General features: G+C 39.3%; 1 protein-coding gene across 4 annotated transcripts in view; it reads right to left on the bottom strand.

Moving 5' to 3' along the window:
* Positions 1 to 23937, bottom strand: part of mgmt (O-6-methylguanine-DNA methyltransferase) — a 372467-nt gene that overhangs the window by 183310 nt on the left and 165220 nt on the right. For all 4 annotated transcript variants that reach the window (XM_068002376.1, XM_068002377.1, XM_068002375.1 and 1 more), the window contains one exon: positions 11810 to 11949. In XM_068002376.1, the coding sequence (XP_067858477.1) occupies positions 11810 to 11949 (140 nt within the window). The remainder of the gene's footprint in view (positions 1 to 11809; positions 11950 to 23937) is intronic.

The raw sequence follows: 23937 nt of genomic DNA, 5'->3' as shown, positions 1-23937 counted from the left end.
GCTTCCAGTATATCTTGCATCATATTTCCATCATTTTATTTGATATATTTCAATTCTCATTTGTTTGAATTAAGAGCATAAAAAAGTAGAAATATAAAAAGGCCTTACAGACATTGTTATTTAAGTCCTACAAAGATTATTTTCATCTCCCTCCAGCCCTGGCATCAAATATATGAATCTTTCTACTCCCTTTTGAATCAGGAGTTTCTCCTCTGTTCTTTTCAAAATCAAAATAAGAGAAAAATTCTGCAATAGTATTCCCTGATGCTCAATAGTTAAACATTCCCCACAGTATGATACTGAACCATACTGATCAGGAAAGCCCCAATTTCAAATAGCTGGTCTGTGCTGAGTTACTTGTTGTCAGCTAGGGCAATAGGGGAGGTATTGGCCGAGAACAGGATCAGGCTTAACTGTAATTCCTCCCTCCTCTAGTAAGACGACCTGTCCACAATCACTGTATAGGCTCAGATGTGAAAGATGCCCACACTTGGGTGAGGTACTGTGAAACTAAACACTTCAGTCACCAGCTTCAGAAAAGGAGTGAAAGTTTCTTTTAAAATGGCAATGCTATTTGTTTCCTCATTGTCTGATTTTTCTCATGGGTTAATATTTTATCAACTTGGAAATACTGCAACATACTGAAGTGTCCTTTTGTTTCTCCCAATATCCACTGCAATGTGTTTTTCCAGTTTTCTCTTTATCCAGAACTATTGTTTCAGGATCTGTTAAATTCACATATTTTCCAATGCCACCATCCTTACTTAAACAAAATATTTATGTTTTAAAATTTTTTTTCATGTAACCTCATTATTTAGGTCTAAATTTTGATATCAAACTTCTGTTTCTCCACACCATGCATTTACTTGCACGCTCTTAAATATATCCTTAAAAGCATTCTGTCTTTGCTCAATGTTTTCCCCGCCAGTCTTACTGATCAATTTAGCCTGCCTGAAAGTCTGCTCTCCTGACATATAACAGCCATAATTTTAACTGGCAGGCAGGAGATGGGGGGAGGGGTGGTGAGGCAGCGTGAGGCTCAGGCAATTTTAACTCCCGGGCCTCATCTGCATGCCACCAGTCAGTTACTCATCCAAAACGGACAGGAAGCGGTACCAAAGGAACAGTCGCCGGAAACAAGGTAAGTTGCGGGAGGGGAGTTTTGGGAGACGTCTCGCAGTAGGGAAGGTGGGAGCCCGGGGAGGCCTAAACTTTCATTCGGATGCCTGGAGGAGAAATGCCATAGTAAAATAGCAGTAAAAAAATAGTAGGATGATAAAAAAAAATAAAAAATCGTACCCGTTTGGGCCTCTTCTGGCCGCAGATCCTCTTCCCCTTGTCTTCGCCTGATCCGCATACTTAAAGAAGGACCCCACCTGCTTAATGCTTGCTTAGAAGAGCAGGTTAACAGTTAAGACTGCGAGAGTGGTGCGGGACTTTGGCGGGTAAGTCACCCGGCCAATTCTAACTGCCCACCTGAGCAGTTTCTGCCTGACGGGCAGGGTTAAAATTACCCCAATAGCATACTTCTTTGACAGCCCCTTCAGCACCTATATATATATATATATATATGCAAATTGTTGTAATTAAAAATCACCCATAATTATTCTCCTATCTTTGTCTGACCCATTTTTTTGATTAAACAACTATAATTTTCTCTTACTGTTCCACGGGTCTATAATTCCCAATTGAGGTCCTTCTTTTGGTATCATTATTGACACCCAAATTGACCTAAACCTCTATTCATCCAAGGCTAAAATCAACCCTTTTGGCTACAGTCAGAGCCTGCCTTCCTGAAGTACCATCCTTCGTCTTAATTTATTTCTCCTGTACCTTCTAAAAAAAATTAAATTCCTTTGTATGAAACATGTCCCCATCCATTGGTATTTTTCAGGTCTTGATTAAGTCAATTATATCCACCTTTTTATTTTATACACAACCATCAAACTTGTTCTTTATGCTCCTTATATTAATGCTGAATTATAATAAAAAGCTCACTATTGACCCATCGATCTTTACAAACTACCATTCTATCTCTAACCTCCCTTGTCTGTCCAAGGTCATATAATGCGTGCTTGCCATCAATTCCATACTTATCTCTCTCTCGCTACATCCTGTCCCTGCAATTCAAATTATGATCTGGCCACAGCAGAAAGCAACCATGGAAAAATTACCAGTTATATTCTCTGTGATTGTTACCACAGCTCATTATCCCGATCATCCTCCTCAACATTTCCACTTCCTCAAACACTTCTAACCACTCCATTCTCCTTTATCACCTCACTTCTGCCATCTACCTCAATGATATTGCTCTCTCCTATCCAACTGTACCAACCCAGTGACAAGATCTCCTTGAACAGTTTCTCCTCACCTGTCCACACAGGTGCCTTCGAGTTGTGCCTGTGCTTCATCCTGAGGTTCCTCCAAACTACATGCTATCCCTTGACATCATCATCCACGGTCATATGGGTCAGCTTTTACAGATACGCCAACAGCACCCAATTCTACTTCTCTGCAACCACCGTTAAGGGGAGTTGTACTAGTCGGCTGCCTGTCCAACAGCAAGACCTGGATAAGTCGAAACTTCCTGCCGGTTAAAGTCGACAAAACTGATGCCATCCTTCACAGTTCTCGCAAGCACCTACCTTCCTTTAGTTATAACTCCACTAGGCTACTTACTGGCTGAACCTGGTGGTGGGGACCCTCAGCATGCTGTAGGATCAAGTGGAGTTTTTTTTACCCCACATCCAATCCATCACCAAGACTACCTTTTTTCACCTCAAACATCGTCCATTTACATCTTTTATCTTGCACTGCCCTCCCTCTGTTGCTCAAACTCTGTTGCCCTATAGTCCACCCCTTCTCCAGAACCTGTCACTTTTTAAAAAAAAACTGTGCCTTCTCCTATATTTCAAAGTTCATAAGATAAATTTGGATGAGGGAAACCATTTGGCCGATCTTAGTTCATCCATGCAGAAAACCCTGTAATCCACTCATCATAATATCCAATGGTTTCTCAAACAATTCCGGGGTTTTTGCCTTCACTCTGCCTGGATATCCATTCAATACATTGATTACTCTTAGCATAAAGAAGAACTTTCTGACAATAGTCCAAAATTTGCCTTTCACTAGTTTGAACCTGTATTCCTTTGTCCTACTCTCACAATTTAGTTAAGCATTTTTCTGAATCTCTCTTCCACATCATTTACCCTTTCACTAGTGAACCTATCATGGCCTTTCTCATGGTTAATTGGAGGAAACAAAACGGGGACAATTTTCATCTTCAAGTGTAAAACAGTTCTGTATTGCTTTAAGGCCAACCGGAATCTCAAGCGCTAATCATACAATGTCCATATCTAACCTTATTTGCACAATGATTCAATTTTCCACATGCTGGTTCTAGGGATAGCACTGGTAAGAGATGAAAATTGTATGCAAGTCAAATTTAAAAGGGAGAGAATTTCCATTTTGGCGCTGAGTCGGCTAGATATCAGCAACACATGCGCAGCGCCCTCCCAAAGTGGCAGCCAGGAGCCTGGAATCACTTTCAGGTTCGAGCCTCATTAACATTTTGCTGGCGAGTTGCAGGCGCCAAAACGGAGCCCCGCTGCAGCTCGCTGGTTTCCTGTGGCGGACAATCGGCTGGCTGCAGCATGTAGGCATTCAGCAGGCAAAACCTGTTGGGGGTCCAGATGCCGGGAGGGCATGAGGACTGGCCAGCAGCTGGCCAGATGATTTTTGTAGTGCCCAGAGGAGCAGTCCTGCTCCTTCAGGCCCCAAAAATTCTTTAAAAAGTACAAAAAACATAACCTTTTGGAAAGGCCTCTCAACACCTAGAGAAGCAGAACTGGTATGTGCCATGCATGCTCCACCCATTTCTCTTTAAAAGTTGCAATCTGAGTCCGAAAAATAGGCAAATCTAAACAGCCTCCTGCCTGGTTTGGGCGAGTGCTGGGCGCCAACTCAAAGGCCTCTGAAAGTTAATTCAGACGGGCAAATGGATGCACAAAGGTGTTTTTCGGGTGAGAAACAAGTGGCCAGTAGTTGAAAGTCTCTCCTAAAAAGATGAGAGATGGGGAGAGCCACAGGGAGGAAGACAAATTTTAGAAATCTTCTGGGAGCCATTAAAAGACATCCCAACCCATGGGCATGAGATTAAGAAGTAGCAGGCCAGGGTAAAGGGAAAAGGACACACAGCTGGCTTTGATAGCTGCTGAAGTTGAGGTGGTGCTGCACCAGATGCTTGCGAGGAAGGCTTTCCTTTGTGTCATTCTACAGCACCATCCCATAGGTCAACACTGCAACATGCCTGCAAGAAGGTTCAGCCAAGTTTCAAGCCGTAGTTGACCAGCTATTAGTGCCCCTGCACATGTGCATGCTTTATGTTGCATGGTAGCCATTGGTGTCCTTGCAGCAAATGACAGATCTCAGCATCTTCCCTTCTGCTGATCCAGATTCTGAGAAGACAGCTTACCACAGTTGTTATAAACTGGATAGCCAGGTGGTGAAGGATAGAATACCAGAGATTAGTCTTCAGTTACGTCAAGCCTATATTCCCAGAGATCCACATTACCACCACCACACCCTAGATCAGCTGTCTTATAAATGGATACAAGAGAGTTCCCAATTGATACGCACCACCTGAATACAATTAACACAAATTGATATAAATCACATGGATACAATTAACAACAGTAAGTCAGTCCATCCGCAGGGACTGGAATGCTTCCGGGACCGATATAATAAAATTTTAATTTGAAAAAAAGTCAGTCATTCACGGGTGGGTTTGCCTCGACCCGCAGAAATAGTTGGTGGCACCTTGGCAGGTGCAGCCAAACAGGCAACGCCATGTCCCGATCACCCTGACTTGCCTTCTTTCATGCAACACCATGTAAAGCCTGACATGCTGTGATTGGGAGGCTGCTGGAGGACCCATCATAAGGGTTACACAGGCATTCACATCACATTGTGTTGCCACTGTGATGCCACTAGGGGTCTGTTGGCACAGCTGTCATTGGGAAGAGAAGCCTTTTTAAAAAATTTGTTCATGGGATGTGGGCGTCGCGGCAAGGCCGGCATTTATTGCCCATTCCTAATTGCCCTCGAGAAGGTGGTGATGAGCCGCCTTCATGAACCGCTGCAGTCCGTGTGGTGAAGGTTCTCCCAGTGCTGTTATGAAGGGAGTTCCAGGATTTTGACCCAGCGACAATGAAGGAACGGCGATATATTTCCAAGTCGGGATAGTGTGTGACTTGGAGGGGAACATGCAGATGGTGTTGTTCCCATGTACCTGCTGCCTTGTCCTTCTAGGTGGTAGAGGTTGTGGGTTTGGGCGGTGCTGTCGACGAAGCCTTGGCAAGTTGCTGCAGTGCATCCTGTGGATGGTACACACTGCAGCCACTGTGCGCCGGTGGTGGATGGAGTAAAATTTTAGGGAGGTGGATGGGGTGCCAATCAAGCGGGTTACTTTGTCTTGGATGGTGTTGAGCTTCTTAAGCGTTGTTAGAGCTGCAATCATCCAGGCAAGTGGAGAATATTCCATCACACTCCTGACTTGTGCCTTGTAGATGTGGAAAGGCTTTGGGGAGTCAGGAGGTGAGTCTCTCACCGCAGAATACCCAGCCTCTGACCTGCTCTTGTAGCCACTGTATTTATATGGCTGGTCCAGTTAAGTTTCTGGTCAATGGTGACCCCCAGGATGTTGACGGTGGGGGATTCGGCGATGGTAATGCCGTTGACTGCCAAGGGGAGGTGGTTAGCCTGCACTAACAACATCTGCTAAAGGGAGGCTGTCTACCTCTCTCTTCAGACATTGGGAGCTACAAAAACGGAGTATGAAAAGAAACTTGCAAGGGATATCAAAACCAATACAAAGAATTTTTATAGTTACATTAGGAAAAAGAGGGTGGTCAGGAGCAGTGTTGGCCCCTTAAAAACTGAAAGAGGGGATATTGTCATTGATAATGGGGAAATGGCGGACACGTTGAACGATTACTTTGCGTCAGTATTTACAGTAGAGAGAGGATAGCATGCCGGAAATCCCAAGAAAACTAATATTGAATCGGGGACAGGGACTCGATAAAATTAATATAAGTAAAGCAACAATAATGAAGAAAATAATAGCACTAATGAGTGACAAATCCCCAGGACCAGATGGTTTCCATCCCAGGGTTTTAAAGGAAGTAGGTGAGCACATTGCAGATGCCCTAACTATAATCTTTCAAAGTTCTCCAGATTCAGGAACTGTCCCTCTGGAATGGAAAATTGCACATGTCACTCTGCTTTTTAAGAAAGGAGAGAGAGGGAAACCAGGGAATTATAGACCAGTTAGCCTAACATCTGTTGTGGGAAAAATGCTGGAATCTATAATTAAAGATAGGGTAACTGAACATCTCAAGAATTTTCAGTTAATCAGAGAGAGCCAGCGTGGATGTGTGAAAGGTAGGTCGTGCCTGACAAACCTGATTGAATTTTTTGAAGCGGTGACTAAAGTAGTGGACAGGGGAATGCCAATGGATGTTATTTATGTGGACTTCCAGAAGGCATTTGATAAGGTCCCACATAAGAGACTGTTAGCTAAGATAGAAGCCCATGGAATCGAGGGAAAAGTACGGACTTGGTTTGGAAGTTGGCTGAGCGAAAGGCAACAGAGAGTAGGGATAATGGGTAGGTACTCACAATGGCAGGATGTGACTACTGGAGTCCCGCAGGGATCTATCTTGGGGCCTCAATTATTCACAATATTTATTAACGAATTAGACGAAGGCATAGAAAGTCTCATATCTAAGTTTGCCGATGACACAAAGATTGGTGGCATTGTAAGCAGTGTAGATGAAAACATAAAATTACAAAGCGATATTGATAGATAAGGTTAATGAGCAAAACTGTGGCAAATGGAATTCAATGTAGACAAATGTGAGGTCATCCACTTTGGATCAAAAAAGAATAGAACAGGGCACTTTCTAAATGGTAAAAAGTTAAAAACAGTGGATGCCCAAAGGGACCTAGGGGTTCAGGTACATAGATCATTGAAGTGTCATGAACAGGTGCAGAAAATAATCAATAAGGCTAATGGAATGCTGGCCCTTATATCTAGAGGACTGGAGTACAAGGGGGCAGAAGTTATGCTGCAGCTATACAAAACCCTGGTTACACTGCACCTGGAGTACTGTGAGCAGTTCTGGGCACCGCACCTTCGGAAGGACATATTGGCTTTGGAGGGAGTGCAGCGTAGGTTTACTAGAATGATACCCGGACTTCAAGGGTTAAGTTACGAGGAGAGATTACACAAATTGAGGTTGTATTCTCTGGAGTTTTGAAGGTTAAGGAGTGATCTGATCAAAGTTTATAAGATATTAAGGGGAATGGATAGGGTGGATAGAGAGAAACTATTTCCGCTGGTTGGGGATTTTAGGAGTAGGGGTCACAGTCTAAAAATTAGAGCCAGACCTTTCAGGAGCGAGATTAGAAAACATTCCTACACACAAAGGGTGGTAGAAGTTTGGAACTCTCTTCCGCAAACAGCAACTGATACTAGCTCAATTACTAAATTTAAATCTGAGATAGATAGCTTTTTGGCAACCAAAGGTATTAAGGGATATGGGCCAAAGGCAGGTATATGGAGTTAGATCACAGATCAGCCATGATCTTATGAAATGGCGGAGCAGGCACGAGGGGCTGAATGGCCTACTCCTGTTCCTATGTTCCTAGATGCGGGCGAGAGGCTACAAAGCACCCCTCGGACAGCCTGACCTGCCTGGCCTCTTTCCACCTGTCGCATTTTCTTCCAAACACATCAGCTCAAAAGAGAGAGGTCCTAAAACAGGTGCTAGGCCTCTCATTTACATATGTAACGGGCCTAATACCTGTTTGAGGTGGCCGTCAAGGACACTTGAAAAACTTCAGGTCGGACATTTTTCAGGTGCCCTTGAGGTTGGTTCCCAAAATTGGCCCTCAAACGGATGACATCCTGACAATCCAGATTTATAAGCTGCTATGAAACCACACTTCAGACAAAAGTACCAAATGTGAAAAGGGTAAAAAAAATAACTGGCCTGAACTCATTTTTCGCCCAAATGTCAACCCATAGTTCTTTTCCTCAACATTCTTACTCCTCCTATGAGGTGCTCCCCCAGTGGCTTCAGCAAATCTGCTATAAGGCTGCTGTTATTCAAGTACGGAACCCTTGAGATACTCGTGGTAGGCGACTGCAGATTGCAGCACCTCAGCTATTGCTGGGGCAGTCTGGCCAAGCTGGCTTTCTGGCACCAAAGCTGGTATAACAGCCGTTTATCACAGCAATCTTCAAGAAGTGAACGCAGCCTCCCTTAAAGAGGTGCATTCACGCTTTAATAGGCCTCCCGAGGCTTGCCGGGGAGGTTGCTCCTTCCCGACACAGTGGGGTAGGCAGCCCACTAATCAAATGTAATTGAGGTCTGTCAGTTAAAATCGACCCAGCCTTACATTGATGATCACGAGTGGACTTGCCGCTCATCCCGTCTCCTTCCGTCTCCCTCCCCCACCCCCACTACCACCCCAAAAACCCTTTGCCAGTTAAAGTTCGCCCTACTCAGCAGGTAAGGCAGCATCTATGGAGAGAACAGACAAATCAACATTTCAGGTGTGGACCCACTTACGTCATTTCCTCAGGGTTTCCAGTGATCTTCTAGAGATTACGGCGGGCGATCAGAAAGCCCCTGCCGAAATTCCAGTTACCTGTATTTTCAGTGCAATGTAGATCTCAGACAGTGTAAATTTTAACAAAGGAAATTACTACTATTCTTTTATATGAATTATTCTTTTATATTTTCTTGTAAATACATGGTTGAATATGGTGTACAAAAGTCTGGGAAAGAGACAAAGCATTACAAAACAGTCTGATTTTAGAAAAGCATTAGAGATTTGCCACATCAAAGAGAAAAAAAGTCATATAAAACTGATAAACTGACTACAAATAAAATAAGGTGCTGATAAAGCTAAATGTCAGGAATCTAATGAAACTGCCCATTTTTTTTAAGGGTTTCACATATACACAGTTTTCCTTAAACTCTAAAAACAAAAAATGAAACTTATACATAATTGTGAGTTATGCGGTGGGTTTTATGATGAATTAATTCATGTTATTTTCTGTTTTGGTATCTTAAACTATGCCACTAAGAAAATCATCACTGACTGCATAATATATAGAGCAGCTTCCTACACCTAAATACTGGCTCCATGATTGGATTATTGCTATTTTGCCAACAACTGACTATACTAGCAGAACATGATTATGAACTGATTGCAATGCTGACTATTGTCATGCCTTGCTACTCTAGAGACCATAATGCTAAAGAAGGATAAGTTTTATCAAGTACCAGTCTGCCTTGATGGGTGCTTACCTAGTAGTAATTCCCTACTTCCCATGCCTGAAAACATCCTTGAGCCACACCCAAGTCAATCACACTCATTTTATTTTGAGATTGAGACAAAGTTTGTATTTGTGTCATATTAGTCAAACATTCTAGCCCTTGGATGCAATTTTTTATAACACACATTAAATCAGCTATATGAATTTTCAAGCTAATAACATGTGCCCCTTTAACTTCTTTGATCCAACATGCTGTTCAATCCTGTCTCTGGCTATTGCCCAAAATGCTTAAAGAATGGCCATCTTAAAAGAAAAAAAAGACTTGCATTTATATAGCGTCTTTCATGAATTCAGGACATCCCAAAGTGCTTTGCAATCAATCAAGTACTTTTGAAATATAGGGGGTGATTTTAACCCCCAAGAACAGGTGGGAGTTGAAAATAGTTGTTTTTTGGATCGCGACCACAACCCGGCTTTATTTCCGGATGTAACTTGGGCGTGTAAATTACAGGCTTCCCACTGGAAATGCAAAGTCTGAAAATTTTGCAGTTGCGACCCAAAAAAACAATTATTTTCAACTCCCACCCGCTCCCAACCCACCCGTTCTTGGGGGTTAAAATCACCCCCATAGTCACTGTTGTAATGTAGGAAACTTGTAATTTAAGAGTAGTTATAGATCTCAAGGCACTTATTTGTCAGGAATTTAGCCAGCTGTCCAACAGAACATGGTTTTTGCTACCTCAAAAAAGTGACAGAATATGAATTTAGCAGATTTCAAATATTCAACTACTTTGTGCCTTGGGAATAATGTTAACACTAGAGAAATCAAATAAAAATATTTAAAATAATAATCTACCCTTATATTGAATTATGTAACTATTTTGGTACTGTTAAACTCAAAAACAATTGAGCAGCTTAATGACTAAGATTTTCAATTTTAGAACTGTACACCATATATAAATCGGCTATTTTCAGATATACATCCTTTCTGAACTCAAAATCCTAGTGATTTAACTGCAATCCACCAATGAGTACAAGAAAGCTCAGTATTAGTACCTTGTCATCCGTTTTAACAATTTGAACCATGCTAAAAATAATCTAACAACATTTTTCTCAGCTATCTTGGCTGAATGTTCCTGTAATCCTGTAATGGTTAAGCATTTGTGCTAAAATAAAAACTGTCAATAGAAGAACAGTGTTTATAAACTAAGTATTGCAGTTAGGAACCTAGTCTAATTATTGCACACAATCTGCTGAATATACAAATTCCGAGATTGTTTTTCATCTTAAATAGTAAATGATGTAAAAAAAATGCTTGCTGTACCAAATGATGCATATTAGTGGAACAGATTACACTACTAAGGGATTTTTCAATGATTGGGTCGAGGATATTGGCTTGCCTCAGTTAAAAAATGCAAATAATACAGATTATGCAGCCATAAGGTTCAGTATGCCATCAAGAGGGATCAACCATAACATACTGATCCCAGCAACACTGTTTTTAAAGTCTAGGTAAGCGTATTCCAACATGCAGAAGCTAAGAAACTTTCATATTCCATTGTGACAAAAATTTACATTTGACTATTTATCTGTTCAGCTAGAACCAAGTACTATATTCTATTCCAGTTCAGCTGTAAAACTCATTGTAAGGCAAAATTCCCACTCTCAGAGCTTATCAAGCTAATGCAACCACAATACAGATACATGCACCACCTACTGAAAAGTATCACATTTATTAAATCACAGGAAGGTACAGCCGTTCTTGTGTATGATGAAAGACTATTCGAATTATTCACAGCATCTTTTCTTTACATCTGATGATATCAGTTCAATACAATTGCCATGTGTGTCACACTAAAAAGTTATTCCATAATACAAAGCTTTGTTTTATTCACTCTTAGACACAGTTCTTTTAACTCTTAAAAGTCTTATTCACTATTGTTGTTGGAATTTGTGTTTATTCAGAGAGATTCTAGTTACTGTGAATGAATTTCACTCTTTCTATTTACGAAATGCAATTCAACATCCCAGCATATTCATTTTGATTTCATAATACACTTAAAACTAGAACCACAGACTGCGCTATGCCATTCTAATTAAGGCAATTTTCTTCAAATTCATTTAAGACTCAATGATCAACACAAACATTTTTCATTTTTTTTGGTGAACAACCTATGTTGGCTTAACTTTCACATCTAGTAAGTGGAATGTGGATAAGGTAAGGCTTCAATGACAGCAAAACCCTAATTTTTTTTAAAGTAATTCATCTATGGCACTTCAGCGAATTACTTTTTCTTTGAAACCTGTTTATTAATTCAAGGTAAACTCTTGGTTTATTATTTGATAAAAGCATTTAGATTTGATTAAATGTGTTCTATTACATTGGGGGGAGGGGCTTTTTCTTGTCTGTCAATAAGTATAATTAGTCAAATAACTGAAGGCCAATCATCATGTACACACCTGTCCTCGGGTATAAAATTCTCCTGGAGCTGAATGGAGTGAATGCCTTCTTCACAGCCGCATACTTGGATGGTACCAACAGGACTTTGCAGAGCTGCTGTCACTTGCTTGCAGTGGCTTGTCTTGTTCTTCTTGGCAACCTACATAAACAAATCACTGGTCATTATAAGTACTTAAACAATCACCCCCTACTTTTCTAATAGCAACTAATAGTTATTTTTAAACTATAATAATCCTTTCAGCACTTATGGTTCAGTAATATCTTTGTCCTCAGAAAAATTTGAACAAGGTAGCATTTGGATAACAAATATTATGGCTGGAAATACATTCACTTTGATTTGAATATTTAGCATTAGACATTTACAATTTTTTTCATGTAATATTCTTACTTTCTCCTTTTACCGCCCTAATTCTCCCAAGACCATATCCCCTACCCGCTGGTACCCACACCTCTACTTCAACCTCGCAACGCGGTAATGCTAGATGAGGTTGTGCTTCCCTCACAAAGCAATAACTGAGTTGTGCCAGCTGCTAGCCAGCTGTGGGCTGAGCTCACAAGGGAGACCTTCAGCTAAATGAGTCCTACTATCATGGTTCCCCTTTGGCAAGGAACTGAACTCAGTTTTTTTGCTGACATGCAGCTCTTCCTCCAGAATTACCACAGCTCACATTTGGGAAAAAATTCTACTAGGCATTCTCCCACCTTGCCCTAAATTGTACTGCACATTTCCTATCATTGATAAAAATATTTCAGTAAAAATAAATCTGACAACTATCCTAATGTTTAAGACCATTATGCCTTCCCTTGGTGCCTACTGTTGTGTGCCTGGTCAATCCTAGCCTCCAACTTGTACAATGGTAGGAAGTTCATGGGGATTGAGGTGGCACTTCATTGCCTTTGTTGCATACTGATTCCCCATTAAGAAAAGGTGAAGGTCTGTATGTCACCATATGAAAGAAAAAAATTGGATTTATATAGCATCTTTCATGGCCTCCAAACGTCCCAAAGCACTTTACAGTCAATGAAGTAGTTTTAAAGTGTAGTCACTGTTGTAATGTAGGAAACGTGGCAGCCAACTTGCGCACAGCAAGGTCCCAAAAACAGCAATAATCAGATAATCTGTTTTTAAGTGATGTTGGTTGAGGGATAAATATTGGCCAGGACACCAGGAAGAACTCCCCTGCTCTTCTTCCAATAGTGCCTTGGGATCTTTTACGCTCAACTGAGCGGATGGTCGGGACCTCGATTAACGTCAGTATCTGCTCTTGCCTCCATTTAAGGAGTGCTTTCTGGCATCTAGCTTGCATTCCATATGTGTCAGCTGTGGCTCAGTTGGTAGCCTGAGTCAGAAGGTTGTGGGTTTAAGTCTGACTCCTGAAACTTGAGCACAAAAACCAGGCAGACACTTCAGCGCAGTATTGAGGGAGTGCTGCACTGTCGGAGTTGCCATCTTATGGATGATGAAATGAGATACCCATCATATCAGTCTTCCACTGCTTCCCAACTTATTTACTGCGAGTAAAGGAACATTCGCAGGAGAAGGAAGCGGGCGCAAAGAGTATTGTGGCACCTTCAGCACGTTGCTCCAAAGTTAGACGATTTTTACTGCAGTACGGGCAAGGTGGCTACAGCTAGGAATGATGCTTATTACAGTGCATGGTTACAAATTATGACTGCTTCCAGTTATGTTGGACACCCAGGCCAGGTCAGTTAACTTCCTCTGGCACTGTGGGGAGATGGCACACACTGTCAAGTCCATTTTCTTCCACGGAGCCTGGATCATGCCCTGCGTGGGTCTCCTTCCCGTGGGGCCAAAAGGTTGGGCTGCATTGCAGATAATGATGCCTGAACTGAGGAGACTTTTAAATTTGTGGGCTCAGTACCCTGAAGTAATTACCAGCTTCACATACTGCATTGAGCCACTTGTTACAGATAGAAAATGGCTGCCCTGGACTTTTCAGCTGCTGCAGCACCAGATTTTTCTCCCCCTCCCACCCCTCTGCCTAATATTGCTGGGAGCCCATGAATATTTAATAAAGGTACACTGATAAAAATTTGAATGGTTCTTGGAAGTGTAACACGGGGCTGGCAGAAGTGCAGTTCCAGTGCTATTTCACTGGTAAACCGGCCAAGGAGGAAAATCTAGCCTCTAGTTGTCACTGTTAATGTTTTTTGTCCGGGACTAAATTTGATCCTGGACTAGTTTTGATCACCCAAGGAGGTCGGAGTGGAATTTTCCCCTAAATTGACTATGGAGATTACATGGCTGCTGGTGGGTGGGGGCTGTTGTGAATCATGATGCTTAAGGCACCATGACTGTGAGGGGCAGTCTCGATGGAACAGCTGGTCTTTTCCTGTCCATCCTTCTCATATGCTCAAATTAATTTTTTTCTAACATATTGTACTTCACAGAAATATAGACTGCTGCTGTAACACCAACTTGCATTTCTTTTGCCTCACTCTGAGCGCACTTGGGTCTTACGAGAACATCACTGATGTACAGATACTGTTGCGAAATTTAACATCTGCCACTAGTGCGTGACATTTCAAAATATTAAAAACTGTTAATGGTATAATCAGAATTGTAGATGCAAGGTAACACCAATGTGAATATAAGTATCTTCCAATTAAGAATATATTATCCTATACGAAATTATATTCAAAAAGAGGCTACGTTATGGCACCATTCAGTGTTGAAAGATTTTAGTCATTAATAAGTTTGCACCTACATCACATGTCATTATGACTCAAGGTGTACAAATCAACTTTATTTCTATAAAACCTGGACTAGTCACTCAAGATACCTTAATTGAAGTGAGATTTGATAGTTAGGACTCAGACCATAAGATAGGTAGAAGCTTTTGACAATGTCACTGGGTGCAAAGTGGAAAAAAAGTATTTCATTTACTATCACAAAATGGAACGTTGACATGCATAAACAACACACAATTATATCTTGGAAAAATGGATACCTAAGAGTGAAGAGTAACAAGACTATAATCTAATCAAGGTGTTCAGATGACATCAGTGATTTATGAATATTAACTCATCCCCGCGATTAAATTACTGCCTCGGACTCACTCCCTGAACTCTGTATTTTATTTAATTTAGCTAGTTTCATTTTTAAGTCTCAAAATAAAATTGCTGTTGCTTTCTATTCTGGAGAGTTAGAGCAGATTTAAGTTTATTACTGCTGTGGGGAAAGTGAAATTGAATTTGTCCTATCCTTCTCTAACAACAAAAGGAAACCAATTTTTCATATATTTTATTGGAAAATTAAAATATATTATCAAATCCAGTGGAAATAGTGTTTTTAATACTTTTGTGACAAACTCCACAGTTAAAGCAGTGGCCAATGATGTTCACGTAAGAGTACAAAACACCCTTGTTCTATTGGGGTCAATTTTAATACCCCGCCTGGCGGGAATGGTGCGTGGTAAGGGTTAAACCCACCCAGGTCTATTTACCGGCCCATGGCCGCACCGTTCCTGCCCGATGACATTTTACCTTCGCTGACTTTGTAGTCAGCCGAGGCTCCTGCTCCAGGCAAGCGGAAGCCTAATTTATTGGGTCCTCGGCGGCCTCGGACTCCTGACCCGAATTTTGCTTCCAACTGCCAGCCCTGCGTCACTCCCACCGGTTTTGGGTTGGAGACTGACCTGGATTATTTAGATGAGGCCCAAAACCATTCGCATTAGGAAAATTGCAGACAAAGTGCATAGGATGTAGCATGACCACAGAAAGGTGGGATAACAAAGTAATAGGCGATAAACAGAAAACCCAAAAGGATCTCTCATTGGTACATCAACAAGAGCAGTGTCTGAACCAGTGGTATTTTTATTGTAGAATAAAAGCATGCCCTCTGTGGTAGATCTTCATTAACATTCATTTTCTAGTCATTCTGATGTGATTAAGTTGTAGCAATATTGGGATGAAATGAGATACAACACAGGCAAGCAAAGAAGCCATGCATCTGAAATCGTTGAGAGAATGAGGAAATAGCAATCACGACATATTTAGATTCAATGTCAAAATAGGAAATTCAATAGAGAAAGGGAATGGTTCCACAGAACTGGCAGACAGCAAATGTAATTCCTAGCTTCAAAAAACGAGATAGAGCTAATCCAACTAATTATAGATCAGTTAGCTTAACGTCAGTGATAGGAAAGATACTAGAATCTTTGCTAAAAGATGATAGCAAAATACCCAGAGACAGAGATTATAATAAAAAGTCAGCAAGTTAGCATGGATTTCTGAACCAACCTTAATGAATTCTTTGAAGAAATAACAGAAAGAGTAAACAATGGACTTTCAGAGGGCCTTCGATAAGGTGATATATAAGAGACTCATGACAAAGGTCAGGTCTTGTGGAGTCAGAGGCCAGGTAGCAGAAAGGATTGAAAGAGGGCTACAAAGCAGCAATCAAATTTTACATTTTGTTTTGGAGGTTTTTAAAAATTTTTTAGGGGTAATGGAGAACTAGGTAATACTCCCCATAATTTCTACACAACTGTTCCTCTCTCGCTTACCTAACATTTATTTTATTGTGACGGATAACAATAAGATCCTAAAACAGGTAATCATTGTAAGACTAGACTGGCATGATTCATACATAATATGTTTAAATGATCAGGTTGTCAAGAGTTCCAGATAATCATTTGGGAATTAGCCTGCTGGAAAACCTAGTATTGTGGCAAGTTTGATCAGTTAATAGTTCATTTTAGAACCCCTGTCAACTCATTTTCCTCAATTACACACATGCTATTTGGTGTGTGGTTGCATGAGAATAATGAGAAACTATGTTGCAAACAGTAGGGTGCTATAGTCTAAATAGTATTGCAATTGGGAATGTGTGTAATAAGAGTCACATTTTTTTCTTAAAAATTTAGATTGGTCAACAAGTAAATTCTTATCAAGAATTCAAATTATGAAGGTTGGTGCTGCCTTGCTGATTAAAACAGAATTTCCACTATGAAAACATTTATTAAAATAAGAGCCTAATGTAGATGTGAAAGCTGACCCCATGTCTGCAGATGATGTCACCAAGAAGCAGCGTGTAATTGAGAAAGTGGAGAGAGCCAAGGATGGATCTTTGAGGCATTCCTAAGGTGACGTGTGGGAGTGGGAAAATCAATCATTGCTAGAGATGCTCTGGATACGATCGGATAGGTAAGACTGGAAGCAAATGAGGGCTCTCCCACCAAGTTGGACAACCTAGAGTGAACGAGGCACATCAAACAATGCTGCCTCGCTTTTGCTAGTCACGTTACATTGCCCATATTCCATGACATTCCTACTTCTACAGTAACTTGGGACTGCTACTGCATTGCCATGTACATATTGTTCACATTTGAGTGCCTGTTTTGAGTTTCAAAAGGAAACCAGTGGTCATTGTGCTTGCCCATTTCATTTATCCATATGCACATGCAATCTCCTTACCAGCACACAGAATGAGATTGTGGTGGTAAGTAGATAGGGCAGTTTCAATGCACTATATGTTAAATGGATCAACACGGGCTCATTTCTGGGTTTTACCAGAGGCAGAACAACCAAATTGGTGTTCAATTTGATTGCTCTTTACTAGTATTTCCGCAGAAACAATTAAAAAAATTGTTATGATACATTCTACAGAGCTCCAAATGGCATCTTAAATGTAAGTATTCTAAATGAACGGTCTGCCAACTGTTTTATACCGAACTGAAAAAAGCAAAAAATTAAACATTTACAGTCCTCAAATTGAATATTTTATTTCAACTGGTTAAAAACTATTTTTAATGATATTTTCTTGATTCAGAAAATATTACGCATGATAGCATTTTCTCTGGTTTGGTGCATTTTTAAATTTCAGGTTTAAAATATTCATTATAGCCATTAGATTACATGAAATCACATTGGCAGAAATTACATGATTGAAACCTTGAGCATAAAGCACAATAAAATCTATACAAGAAATAAAAAGGTAAAGTACATTAAGTATCATTTATTAAAGCTTTTCTTTTAAAGACAATTTCAAATTTTCCCTAGCTAAGCAAACTTCCTGAATCCTGGATATTTTGGGGGGATTGTTAACTAGATTACCCAGTGTCACATAAATGAAGTATTTAACATCTGAAAGTCAAATGCTTAAATAACCCATTATTTGCTGTAAGCTTTAAATAAATAAGATAAAAACAATCAATTCCCTTCGCACCTACCATTAAGTTTAAATAAGTCAAAGCTTTTGTTATAAATCATGCTTTTAAAAGACATGACCCATGTGATTGCTAATCTTGAGACTGACATACTACTCAGGTGTATCTCAGATATGTACCTTTTTTCCTTGCAGTGACCCAGTACTTCATCCATTTAAGAAGTGTCAGTCCCTTATAAGTAAGGCCCGAGTTCAAATGATTCAGATGATAAAGTGTCACCCTGTGGCCCTGATCTTCAGATTTACAGCTTCCATAGAAACACATTCACTTCCATCCTATGACTTTCCTGTTAATACCTATGATACCATCTATCTCTGCTGAGATACTTTTACAATGTCAAAGTTATCCTTTGCTTATTTTGCCTGCAGAATTTACCGTTCAAAATACCATTCTTCATTGACTTTAGACATCTTTACTTAGCCTCTTCCTAGTATTGCCTTTCTCATGCAGTTCAGAATTGAGTGACAAATGCAGTGCCCTACAGAAATGCTCTTTACAATCTGGGAAAAAAAATTATGAAATAAAGGACCATTATCTGTATCGGAGTGCCACTGTAAACAGCTTATGTTTAACAATCTGCAATTCATAACGTTCTTTTTCATTTAAACAGATCATTAGAAGATCTACAGTTGTTAACTCAACAGGGAAAAAAAAATTTACCTGAGGAAGGAGGAAGCCTCCGAAAGCTTGTGAATTTAAAATAAAATTGCTGGACTATAACTTGGTGTTGTAAAATTGTTTACAAAAGGGAAAAAAAAACACATCCTGGACATTAACCAGCAATGGTCTACTGAAAAGAATGTTTATCATTGAAATTATTTACAAGGCAACAGCTGGTTTGGCTATCCAAATTCAACCCAGAATATCAATTAAACTTGCCCATTTTTTAAAGAAAATACCAACCCTGATATTCGGCACTAACTTGAACTCTGAAAAATATATTTTGCTCTGGATGGAAACTAAAAGGCTTTTTAACAATTTTTTTTACAATAGGTTACAATCTTCAGGTAAATCTGTACATTCCAGAAAAAATGAAGTAGGTAACTAATGGTGAATGCAGAATAAATTATGACAGCCAAGTATCAAATTGTAAAGTGATTAAATATGTATTTTTAAAATGTTACTAAAACGAAGGCTGGTTTACAAGAGTTTAGATGAAGTGTTTCATAAAAGAGCGAAGGGAATTGTTTTCAGCTCTTGGCATTCTCTGTATACTTTGGATTATTAGAACGATACACCATAATCTTTATATAATTTGATGATTATCTGTTGTGCTGTGTATCAGTGACTAAATGAAAGCTGTGCCGTGCAGCAGATTGTAATGTACCAAATTAATTTTAAGGTGTATTTTAATAACAACGTTATACAGGCAGCGAGATATGCTTCACTCCAATTTCTCACGTCCAAAATATTCCAATACTTTCTGAACAATGTTGTCAAGTTGTATAATCATTTGAATCTTGTAATATGTCATTGATTTTAATGAACTAGGCCAAAAATCACTATTTACTTAAAAATATTAAGGGTTAGTATTAGGTGCTCAAAAATGTTCTTCTATCTGAAGATGTCAAAGTTATTTTCTATGATTTTTTTAAGTATTATTAAGTGGCAATGTATAGGGTCACAATACATTGTATGCTTGGGAAAACTGAACATAAGTCTAGGTGCCAATTTTGAAAACACTTGGACATACTTGGAATTTCCTCGAGAGTTCTCCCAATCAGTAGCCATAACTTTGACAGAAATCCTGCTTATGCACGTCAGCGGTTTCCACTAATCTTACACTAAAGTTATGGCGGACAATCGGGAGAACCGCCAAAGAAATTATCGGCAAAGATTTTTTTAAGATATCCAACCAAACACTTGTGCATTGTGCAGTTACATTTGTTACTCTAAATCTTATCTTCTTCCCCTTTCCTTAGAATAATTTATAAGAGTTTACATTTTCAGCTTCTATTTACTGGACCATATAGCTCACACCAATTGTTCAGTGTCTTAAACTAGTCAAAAGCAAGAAAGAACTGAGAAAGAACAACACAGCTTTACACAATTTCTGCTGTTTTAAGTGAGTCTGGCACCATTTTCTAGGATTGCTGTCTAGCAGCAGCAGCAATAAGAAACAGAATAGAAGGCTAACACTTTAACAGCTGGTAGGGCTGAAGAATTGTTTCCAACCGACATACCATGACAGTAAAAGCAGTTGAATAGGAAGACTGCAATTTAATAGATGAGACTGATGATCCCTATCATTCTGGACTCGATTGCAATGGTATCCGGTGTGAAATATCTGAAGCAGACATAGACGATTAAATTGGAAATAGCGAATGGCAGGGTGATTGGAAGTCTGTTATATTATAGCTCATTCTTCTTCCCACCTCCACCCCTCCATCTTATTGTTTCCAAGACACCAATAAGGATAAAATACTAAGGAGTTTCTTGAAGTAGTGCGAAATTGTCACATTGTAAGCCACAGTTCTAGATGATTTGGTTGTATATAAATGCAGGTGTAACAACAGCTAGTACACAAGCACAGGAATGTGATCATCACCAGCAACTAAGTGATTTCTATTAAACACAATTTGCCATATCATCAATCTTTACAGTCTAAAGAGAAGGTGGGGTAAAGGTGGACTTCATTGAGGTATATAAAACATTAAATGGCATAGATAAGGTAAACCAAAATTACCACTTGAAGGCAAGCCAGAAAAATAACATTAGGAGGACATAAATATGAAATGAGAGAAAAGTAAATTTAAAACAGATATCAGGAAGAATGTTATTACTCAGAATAATTTGCAATAAATCTCACAGATAGGCTCATAGAAGCAAAAATATTGGGGTAGTTGAAAATACAGTTGGATAATATCATGGGAGAGCTAAGATTATAGGGAATGAGCTTCAAAAGGCCAGAAGCCTTTTCTTAGCTTTAATTTTTCTAATGTTCTTATTATATTGATAGTTTTCATAAGCTTTTAGTGTTTATATTGCAAGTCACTATTTCATGCAGTCTCTTGTCATCTGCAAGCTTGGTATCTGGTGGTATTTTGAAGTTTTACTGCATGTGCAATTTCTACACCAGTGCAATAGAATTTAAAGTAACCATTCTACTTTTTCGCCTATGCCCTGACAGTTTCTTTGTTCAAAAATATGGTTCATTGAAATCTATTACAACAGCTTTGCAACTGGAAGAGCCTTGTCACAGGAATAAAGTTTTTTGATTTGTCGAGTCAATGCCTTATTCCTGGGGAAATTTCAATTGCATGCGACTGATCTGAAAATACCAAACTTAAGAGCAATTTCTTATGGTGCTCAAGATACTGTGTACCTGCATCAAATTTTAAAATGTTTGAAAATAAGGTCATCAGAATAATTAAATATCACAATCTATAGACAATATAAATTTAAATTTTGTCATTACTTTCATTTGTTTAAATTCAGTTCACGACATTGCTGAAGGAGCTCCGTCATGTCTTGCCTGTACCTAACTTGCATAACAGTAATCCCATAAATTAGAGTAGGCAGGCTAGGGATGTCCACTAATTTTTGTAAAAAGCCAGCAATTTTAGTAACTTGTATTTCAAATTTGCATTAATTCTGGGACACAAATCTGTCCTCTCTCAACATCTGCCAAAATTATTTCCCAAAAAATTAACATGCAATATTATAGGGTAGAAATGGATAGGGCCACTGAATATTTAATTCATTATACGCTTGGAAAAAAAATGAAAATAATGTAATCCTGTTACAATACATTATAGGCTATTAATTCCTTTAAATAGAGCTTTACTGCTGCAAACCAATGTCCTTATTATATCTTCCTTATTATTTTGCACTGATGACATAATATAGTGAATGTTTCACAATAATTAAACTTATTTTACACTTTTATTAACAGCATTGTATCAAAAAATTAGAGTAAGAAGTAGGTGACTTAAGCTTTGTGTTTAGATGACATCCATGAACTAATTGAACTTCACTCTCATTGTTTGAGATCTTTTCCGAATCTCTGGACTAAATTAAATTATTGCTATATTATTCATAACCGCCCAGAATTCTATGTTTTTTTTAAAAAAAGAATGCTATTGCAGTCCTCAAAGGGTTACTGTCAAAATGATTTTCCCTTTTGCAGTATACTGTGAAATTTATTGCAAATTGTGCATGATTGAATTACCTACTATATGTCAAGAGATTTTCTTAAATTACACAGGGTGGGGGCTCGAGTGGTTGAATGCTCGACTCCCAACAAGAGGTTTGAAATTCTAAATTACAGGATTACCTGTCAATCCGACTTCCTTGCCTTGGTTGGGCAAGTTTTGTCAGGTCTTGACCAGGCTGCTGAATGCAGTACCAAGTGGAGGGAGTCGTTCCATCATGGTAAGGAAAAACGGATGTGTATCAGCTTGCACTGCTTGAATTACACCTCCTGCTGGTTTATCAAGAAAATGTATTGACAAATGCAATAGAGAAGTCTGCAGCCATGACCATTGTTTCCCCTCTACTGGAGCATGGCAACACCATCAAGAAGGAAAATATTTTAAAGAGGAAAAAAAGAACCCAGGGTAAGTAGTGCAAATAGAAAATAAGTGCTCGTAGCTGTGGACCAGGTAGTTAATGTTTTTTTAAAAATATTCCATTCCATGGGGCTTTGCATATCCTCCATTCCATCAGTCAAGCAGTGAGGTAGACACACTACTGTGATGTAAACTATAGGGATCCTATTAGAACACATCTGCTTCCTAGCATTGGTGCCAGTGTGATCAGTCTGTTTTCAGACATATCTTGTCCTTATTTCCAACCCCCCCCCCCCCCCCCCCCACTCCCAGTATCTGCTGAGATTTGTTGTGTTCTTCATCTTTTACAGCTCATCCAAGGAGAAAACCTGCAATAGAAGATACCTTTGAAACCCACTGTGGAACACTCTAGAGGCACATACTTTACATGAAAATACTTACATCCATTACAAACAGTTGTGTAGAGGTAACAGCCATTAGTAAATCTGCCACCAGCAAAACAATTTTGAACACTATTTGTATTTTTGGAACCACAGAGACACTAAAGTGGGTCTTCAACACAAACCAGATTCGGTAGACTTCCTGGGTGTGCGGCATGGACAGAATATTTTGTGATCAGAACAAGGATGGTCAGTGAGCATCCAACTTTTGGTAACACTTGGTTAGCCACAAAGATGCTGATATCACAAAGACCTGTAGCTATTTACAGTCACCAGAAATAATGATCTTAAATTCTATAATACAATGGTGTTATAGAAGACAAGAAAACAAAATTATTTCACTGTTTCCAATATTTTAATTCCTGGCTAAAATTCTTGCCCCAAACATATTTCTTTGAGCTCTCTGCATTTTCTATATTCCCCCCCCCCCCAACCTTTGTTTACTTCTCACTTTTCCTTACCTATGCCTATTCTTCTTTGCTACTTCTTCCTGTGCATTTCTTAATTTGTAATTCATAATTTAACCTTTTGTCTTTCTTTCTTATTCCTTTGTTCTGTGCGTCTCTCAAGTTTCTATTTGCCTTCATTAGTCTTGTCTGCATTTCTCCACTTCTCACTACATTGTCTTTCTGTTCTCCCAGTGCACCAAGCAAACCACAAAAGCACATAAAACAGCTAAATTCTATTGAAAACTCCATATTACAGCACTGACTTACAGTTAATTGTCATGTACCAAACATTTCATATACAGAAGTGTCAGAGATGGGGGTATCCATAAACTGATTCTTTATCCACTGCAACCTTCTGTAGAAAAACTTTCCTAATTTTATATTAGTTGGTTAGCATGAAGATGACAGCATTTTGCTTAGCTAATAGCTTTAAATTTTAAAACTGCTTTGTGGTGACATTTCCAAAAACATATATAACTCTTTTTCATGGAATATATCATGTTCCAGCTGATACATAGAAAAGATTACAAACTAAT

This window comes from Heptranchias perlo, chromosome 21, assembly GCF_035084215.1.
Source record: "Heptranchias perlo isolate sHepPer1 chromosome 21, sHepPer1.hap1, whole genome shotgun sequence".
NCBI lineage: Eukaryota > Metazoa > Chordata > Chondrichthyes > Hexanchiformes > Hexanchidae > Heptranchias > Heptranchias perlo.
Note: the sequence above shows the minus strand (reverse complement) of the source record. Positions and strands in the feature narration are given on the sequence as shown.